General features: G+C 34.7%; 1 protein-coding gene across 2 annotated transcripts; it reads left to right on the top strand.

Moving 5' to 3' along the window:
• Positions 1–832: 832 nt before the first annotated feature.
• On the top strand, positions 833–3,240 carry LOC145047479 (phospho-2-dehydro-3-deoxyheptonate aldolase 2, chloroplastic-like). 2 transcript variants are annotated; one of them, XM_078995752.1, is made up of 5 exons: positions 833–1,399; positions 1,476–2,030; positions 2,113–2,358; positions 2,499–2,795; positions 2,908–3,240. In XM_078995752.1, exons 1-4 carry the CDS (start codon positions 932–934, stop codon positions 2,772–2,774), a joined length of 1,545 nt encoding a protein of 514 aa, XP_078851878.1. In that variant the 5' UTR covers positions 833–931; the 3' UTR covers positions 2,775–2,795; positions 2,908–3,240. The 2 variants fall into 2 exon arrangements, with proteins under 2 accessions (XP_078851878.1, XP_078851877.1); XM_078995751.1 differs by lacking the exon at positions 2,908–3,240 and having other exon boundaries at positions 834–1,399; positions 2,499–2,891.
• Positions 3,241–8,727: the final 5,487 nt, after the last annotated feature.

Here is an 8,727-nt window from a genome sequence, read left to right as displayed (position 1 = left end):
CTTTAATTTCAAGCACCTTCTGAATCTCTCCTCTCTGATCGACGACCTCCGTATGAACTTTTGTTTCAGTTCAGATTGGGACTATAAATCAACACCTTAAAGGCTTGGAGCAGGTGGGTAAGAACCTCGAGGTGGAGCTAACAAATTTTTGGTGGTTGTATTGACCAGTGGGATGGTGAGGTTTGATTTTGATTTGTTGTAGGTTTGATTTTGATTTCCATCTATGATATGATCAAGAAGAAGAAGTGGGTATCGTATTTTTTTCTTATTCCCAAACCTTCTTCAATGGACCGACAATTGATTTTGATCCAGTTGAAGAACGAATTACACTTCAGAACAATCTTAATTATACTTTATTTCCATATTAATTGTGAAGAAAGAGAAAGTTAGTGATCCATAGAAACAAAGACGAGAGAGAGAGAGAGAGAGAGAGAGAGAGAGAGAGAGAGAGAGAGAGAGAGAGAGAGAGAGAGAGAGAGAGAGAGAGAGAGAGAGAGAGATTCTTTTTCTTTTTTCTTTATTTTTTAATTAAAACAACATTAGAATACTTATAAAAAATACAAAAAAGAAAATAAAAGGGCATAATCGTCTTTTTAAGTTTTTTTTGGATAAAAAACCCAAAAAAACCTTGATTTTGAACCTTCCATGCAAATTAAAAACTTTTTAGACCCCATCAAAAAGTTTTTGAAAACGACAAGAACCAAATTTTTATCCTAATTTAATAAAAATTTATAAGTATCACCGTGTTATTAAAATAGTAAAATACAAAGTTTCCATACGTAGACAAAAATAATCGGTGGCTAGTCTTTTGATACGTGTCTAATTAGCAAATGCCATATAGGGCCCTGCAATTCGTCCGCAGCATGTAACCATCTGCCACCAGAACGAACGACCCTATCATATTCCGTTACTTCAGTTGACAATCGCCGTCATGACGACCATAGGTAACGCCGGAGCGGCCTCTTTCTCCTCCATCTCCCTCCTCAAACCACAACCCCACCACCACGACCGACTTCTCAAATCAGTCCCAATTTTTAAAACTCCCAAACAGAAACCAATCTCTGCCGTCCGTGCCACCGAAAAGCTCCCGGCGAGATGGAGTCCCGACAGCTGGAAATCAAAACCAGCCCTCCAAATCCCAGATTACCCCGACAAAGAACAACTGGAATCCGTTCTGAAAACGCTAGAATCTTACCCTCCAATTGTGTTCGCCGGCGAGGCTCGGAAACTGGAGGAGCGGTTAGGCGAAGCCGCTCGTGGCGATGCTTTCTTGCTTCAAGGCGGTGATTGCGCCGAGAGTTTCAAAGAATTCAAAACCGATAACATCAGAGATACTTTCCGACTACTCTTACAGATGGGTGTCGTCCTTATGTTCGGTGGTCAAATGCCCGTCATCAAGGTACAAAATCTCAAAATCGAAACTTCAATTACTCTTTAATTCGTTGCAATCTCTTAATTGTTGGTTTCATAATCAGGTCGGGAGAATGGCTGGCCAATTTGCGAAACCCCGATCAGATTCCTTCGAGGAGAAAGATGGAGTGAAGTTACCAAGTTACAGAGGTGACAACGTAAACGGCGATTCATTTGACGAAAAATCAAGAATCCCGGATCCCAACAGAATGATTCAGGCTTACACTCAATCGGTCTCGACGCTTAACATCTTAAGAGCTTTTGCCACCGGAGGTTATGCCGCTATGCAGAGAGTTAACCAATGGAATCTTGATTTCACAGTGCATAGTGAACAGGGAGATAGGTATCGGGAATTGGCTCACCGAGTTGATGAAGCGATGGGATTCATGGCTGCTGCTGGACTCACCATCGATCACCCAATCATGACCACGACACCGTTTTGGACCTCACATGAGTGTTTGCTTTTGCCATATGAACAAGCACTCACGAGGGAGGATTCTACATCGGGTCTTTATTATGATTGCTCGGCTCACATGGTTTGGGTAGGGGAACGCACTCGACAACTTGATGGTGCTCATGTTGAGTTTTTACGTGGTGTTGCCAACCCTCTTGGGATCAAGGTATATATAGACATATATATTTGGTCAAAATTTCATATCTTTTTCTTGTTGTTGTTGAAAAGATGATGTTTTTGTGATGCAGGTGAGTGATAAGATGGATCCTAGTGAACTGGTGAAGTTGATTGAGATCTTGAATCCTGATAACAAGGCTGGGAGGATTACGATTATTTCAAGAATGGGGGCTGATAACACGAGAGTGAAGCTTCCTCATCTAATCAGGGCAGTTCGTGGTGCGGGTCAAATCGTGACTTGGGTTAGTGACCCGATGCATGGTAACACCATTAAAGCTCCCGTGGGACTCAAGACTCGGTCTTTCGATGCAATCAGGGTATGTTTCTTCATTCTCATGTTTCCATTTTCCAATCTTCATTCCGTTTACTTCTCCAAATGGGTTTTAGAAAAGTGCTAAATACATGAATAACACTTTCTCGATTTAACGTTTTTTACACCTTGTGGGGTGTTTTGCAGGCGGAGGTGACAGCGTTCTTTGATGTGCATGAGCAAGAAGGAAGCTACCCGGGTGGTGTGCATCTAGAAATGACTGGGCAGAATGTGACTGAATGCGTTGGTGGTTCACGAACCATCACTTACAATGATCTGAGCTCACGTTACCACACCCACTGTGACCCACGCCTCAATGCGTCTCAGTCTCTTGAGCTTGCGTTCATCATTGCAGAACGCCTCCGGAAGGGACGCCTCAGACGTGGCATTACCAGTAGCAGTGGGGCCGGTTTTATTCTTTAGAAACTTTTTTCTAATAATGAGGTATATTATATTATATTATATATGTTAATGAGGAGATACAACAGTTATTGTCTTGGGTTTCGATAAATGTTACTAGCGTTGTACTTTTGTTTGTTACTTTTTTCTGTTATAGAAAATGACGTCAATGTCATATATCAACTCTAATTAAGGATCACCAAGACATCAACCTGGTTCAAAAGAAAAGAAAAACCATATTGACAGCTAGTTACTCAAACAGGGAAGTTGGGGATTATGTCTTCTTACATATGCAAATAGGAATAAAGATTTATAAACAATGGCGTGGAATGGAAGGAAGAGTAACATATATTGATAGTGTTTGTAATAGAGTTTAACTCTTCATTAAATCTATAATTGGTCATGTCCTCAACAATATTGATGTAAAGAAAAGATGATGTGTATTAGGGGTGTGACTTTCTTTGTTCTTGAAATATACCATTTTTTTTTATCTTCTTATTGCTTCTCCTTCCAAACAAGACAATCAAGTAATACACCTTTTACTTTATTGTTTCTTGAAGTTGACATTTAGCTTTTCTTATTTTACTTTCTAAAATTCTGACGTTAACTTGCCAAGTAACTTGGTGATTACAATAAAATATCAACAAATTTTGATTACTTTCAAATCTTATTTTACTTCTGTTACTGCATCCTTCTTTTGTTTCTTTTAAAGCATTCTTTAGTGCATCTTTTTCTCTACATCAAAGTTATTCCCCAATCAGTTACCAAGAATCAAGATATTCAACAATGTAGATTCAACAAGATCATCACAATTTGTAAGAATCAAAATACCAAATCATGATATTCAACAAAGTATTCATCAATAATCAACCAGTACTCATCAGAAATTCAAGAATCAGAATGGTTCAAGATTCATAGTTTCAAAGTATTAATCAGAAAATCAACAAAACAGATTTAAAGAAGTGGATTACAAATATTCTTCTTCCTTAAGTCTAGGTAAATATCTCTAATCCTACTCCTGTTAGCTTTACCCTTTTATGTAATTCAACTCAATTACTAAGTTAGAATAATAAACACATGATGTTATTAGTGAATTGTCAAATTCAGAAAAAAAAAAAAAACTTTGTTTTAAAGAAAGAAACACTACACAGATAAACAACCACTGTTTTATCCCATACATCAGATGAATATTTAGTCACAGGTTTTAGAATGTTTTGGGCTGGGGCACAAACTAAATAGTGGCTCATCAAAAAAGAAATTTAACTTGTGTTTAAAAATATATTATTTTTATTAATAAGTGTTAAATCTCATTTTTTTTTAAGTAGAATGATGTATTGTAACCTATCAACGGACTTGATCCCTGGTTCTTTGAATAAAATGGTCCAACCGAGCAATCTAACATGCACCATAAAATGTTTCTACTTATACTTGGAAACAATGCATATATAACTAGAACAGGGGTTAAAAATGCTTTTCAAAAAGAGATAAAAATGTTTGAAAGAAGACTTGAGTTATTAGCTGTTTTACATATGCAATTGTATGTGTATTAACAAGGACAATACTTGCGTTAGGCGACTATGTAGGGGAGTTTCTTTTACATGCAGTACAATCAATAGTCTTTTGGTTAAGACTTGTTAGCACGAGTTGGAGTTTTGAGATTTATCTCAATTTAGGGAATAAAAGTAAAAATTAAATAAGTATACCTGCAAAAAATCTACTACCACAACCATAGGCATACCACTCCTAACCTTCCTTGCAATGGTTGGGGTGCAAGAGCCTAGGAACCAAGTCCCGGATGAGGCAGTTCAAAAAAATAGTCGTAGCTCAACATCGATATTAGATGCTTTGGATACGATAAAGGTAATATACAACTTTCTATTATATTTTAGGATTATATGTTGTTTTAATAAAAAAAATCACCAATCCTATGTTTTGGTAGTTTATTAGTGTTACCATTTTTGAAATTTTATACTTTTTATAGTTATGTGTATCCAATCAAAAAGTTGCATTTTCATTTTTCAAAAATATACAAAAACATATTTTTTTGTTTCTAAATCTTGTAGTTTCTAATTGTTATTGTGCTTAATAAAGTATCGGGTTAGTCATAGAAAGTGATACACATGTCAATATTGATATAATTCATGATAATATGTCAATTATAAAAAATAGTAATACATTTTCTGCTATATGTTTGCAGGTGCCTACTCAATGCGAATTGGTGTTACCATATGGGGAAATGAACAAAAAATGTGCCAAATGGCTGGTCTTTCCGTATGATAATGGTTTAATCCACTCACTTCCTCTTCGTGAAAGAAGGTTTTAATAGACAAAATTGATGAAGATTTTAAAAATGTTCATGTTCCTATCAAGATACAAGAAGTTAATAAGCTACACCAGGCGGTCGGTACTGTAATTCAATGGCCACAGATTGCAATTGTACTCATCCATGTACATCTTCATTTTTCTTTACTTTTTTAGCTATTGTATACATATCAAGTATAAGTGTGTGAGATAAATCAAATGGCTTACTAATATAGGAACAATGAACAAAGCAAAAAAATGCGACCACAAGTTTGATACCAGCAAGTGCATGGGGTGGTACGAAGAACATGCCTAGCCAAACAACCAACAAAGTAAGACCGATTGAGTTTCTTCGTGATCATTTGAAGACTAACCCAATGGTTAACATCAAAGTTGATTCTAGGATTTTTCAAGTTGGGTCATATCATTTTTCAGTTACATGTGAAGATTACTTTCGCTTGTTGAGAAAACAAACAACAGATATTTCCATTATAACAACTTGGCAGATGTAAGTACCTCAAAAATTATTATGTGTTGCCATAATGATTAGGTAGCTTCAAAGATTTTAGCTGACTGTAACTCATTTTTTTGTAGGATTCTACATTCAATGGTTCGAACATGTGTAAACAAATGTGCTTTCTTAAACACATATAAGATACTAGGGGAAGCTTGCTAAAAAAATCTTGATGGTGTTGTCAGTTATCTTGTTGATGCGATGCGTCTTCATCATGGAAAATTGTTTCTCATTGCACCATATTTGCAAAAGTACCATAAATTTATATCTTTATTATTATTTATTTGTTTTATTTGTTCATTTATACTAACATTCTTAATAATTACTAGTAAGCATTGGGTTCTCTTGGTGATCTGTCCCCGCAATCGCACAGTGTACGTTTTGGATTCTCTTAAGAAGCCTGTAGAAACGCTCGACACTTACTGCTTGCTCAAAAAGCATGTGGACATGTAAGAAATTTATTAGTATAGTCTAAAAATTATTAGTTTGTAATAAATTTGAACACCATACTATTGATTTTTATCATTTTAGGGCTTTCACGATATATGAAAAAGACATATAAACTTCAATTGGATGGATTCTCGCTGAGGTAGTTTATATCACTTACATCCAAACAGATTGATGTTTTTTTGTCTGAATAATGTTTTCTTTCTATTACATTTTCAGTGTAACCAACAACTAGGTGTTTTAGAGAGTGGACATTACTTAATGAGATGGATGTTTGACTTTGTCTTGACCAAACAATATGGATTTCCAAATAAAATAAGTACTTTTTAAATATCTTTTCATTGGTTTAATTGTAAATTTGCAATAACTTTCTGTTTTGTTAATTAATAGTTTAACTTTTATTTCTCATAGAGTCCAATATTCTTTGGAATGATGACACTCCTTTTGAGGAAAAGATGTTGGTTTCGATCGTAGCTACGTGGGCTAGGGAATTTTTGAATCATTATATAAATGACACGGTCCTTTAAAAAAGCATATAGGGTTAGTTATTAATTTTCATAGCATTCTACTTTTGGTTTAATGATCTAATGCTTTTATAGGAAATCTCATTATTGTTGTGTTTGTTTTTTAGAATATAGAGCTGATTTTGATGTCTTGGACAATCTCTCTACAATTGAATCATGAATGTTCTTTTTTAAGTTTTTATGGAAGTTTTATGTAGTAGAAAATTACCAAAATGATGGATTTTTATTCTGAGACATGTTTTTTCTTTGATGTTGTTTCTATCAATCTACTATAGATGGTTTTTTAGTCTATGCAAATTTACAGTATTTTTCATTTATACCTACAGAACATGTTGAATGCAAAAAAAAAAAAAAAAAAAAAAAGAATATCATATTGTATTTAGTAATAGGTCTATAAATTAAATAAAAGAAATATAAAAAAAAGGCAGTTAAATGACCCGGTTGCAATGAATCTGGGTTATATAAGGTTTGCAATATCCGTTTCAAAAAAAATCTAACTACATAGTAGAACCCAGTTGCTTATATGAAAACCGGCCTTTATGGTGGAAAAAATCGGTGATGGGTTAGAAGAAAAACCCCGGTTTTTTGTGATGAAACCGGTCTTTATTATGGAAATATGACCCGGTTTTACAACCGGGTTATATCAGGATTTCAACTTAGGACTCGCTTATAAGGAACCCGGTTGAAAACCGGGTTATATTAGGCTTAAAACCGGGTCCTATGTGGCTTTTTGTAGTAGTGAAGGGGTTTCATTTTTCAATAAGCAATCTTCTACATGTGTTGTACTTGTCATAAATTGTTTCTTTTCATCATAGTTAAAAGTTTCAAAGTTTTTATCAGTTCAGAAACTTATATCACAGAAGTATTAAGTAGGTCATAACCATGGAGGCGGATAATTCACTACTAGAAAAACAGCCTTTTACGACGCTCATTGCGCGTCGTAAAAGGCTCAGACGACATGCAAATGTGCGTCAAGGAAGACCCTGTCATAAAGAGAGATGACGCGCAATTACGACGCACGTTTATGACACGCAATGCGTATCAAGGAAGGCCCTGTCATAAAAGAAGATGACACGCATACACCTGTTGTAACCTTACGACGCGCGAGTTAATGACACGCAATGCGTATCAAGAAAACCCCTGTCAAGAAAGGCCATATCATAAATGAAGATGACACACATTTTTGCGTATCATAATTTTAAATGTTTAAAAAAAAATATTTATAGATTTACTAATTTTCAAATTAAATTTTTATTTAATGTCTCATAATAGAAAATAAAATATCATATACAAAAAATACAATCCATTGCATAAAATTTAATGTCATACAAATAATCGTTCCATGGACAAAAAACAACAACCAGTCAATACTAGTATCAGAACATAAAGACTCAGCATAAAGCACCTTTCTGCACAAAAATACAATCCATTGTTGTAAGCAAGTGTGTATTGAAGCACCTTCCATGTAGTAGTACCCCCTTGACCAATACTAGTATCAGAACATAAAGCACCTTTCTGCACAAAAAACAACAATCAGTCAACAAAGACTCAACATTCTTTAAAATACTATATGAAACAAAGAGTCAACAAAGACTCAACATTCTTTAAAATACTATATGAAACAAAGAGTCAACAAAGACTCAACATTCTTTAAAATACTATATGAAACAAAGAGTCAACAAAGACTCAACATATAAGTACATATCTAGAGTAACAAATTAGATTAGTTAATCTCATAAATCTTCAGAAGGCTACTTCAAGTATCTATTTTGCTCAAATCTTCAGAAGGCTAATTCAAGTATATATAGCATAGAAGATTAAGTTGTGTCCCCTTTATGTCCATTAAGTTAGAAAGAAGAAGCATGTAAGTAAGGATTACTGTCATTTTTATTAAATAGGTGGATCACAAAGACCTTGTACATTAAGGTTGTGTTTGTTACACATGACATGGTTGACAGGAGTCCAAGTCCCAACTTTCGAAGTAGGACAAAAAACGAACCACATTTTCATATAGCAATTTGAAGTCTCTGGACATTTCATTTCATTAGCCTACTTAAACACATTAGCTGGAATTATGGAAGTACTTATTCTACTCAAATTGTCATCACCTCTGTCAAAACAAATTTTACATGATCAATTCAGTTTACCTAGTAAAAACTATTTTTTTGAAATAGAAAATACAAAAAGTCAT

This window comes from Lactuca saligna, chromosome 5, assembly GCF_052625555.1.
Source record: "Lactuca saligna cultivar CGN05327 chromosome 5, ASM5262555v1, whole genome shotgun sequence".
Lineage (NCBI taxonomy): Eukaryota > Viridiplantae > Streptophyta > Magnoliopsida > Asterales > Asteraceae > Lactuca > Lactuca saligna.
Note: the sequence above shows the minus strand (reverse complement) of the source record. Positions and strands in the feature narration are given on the sequence as shown.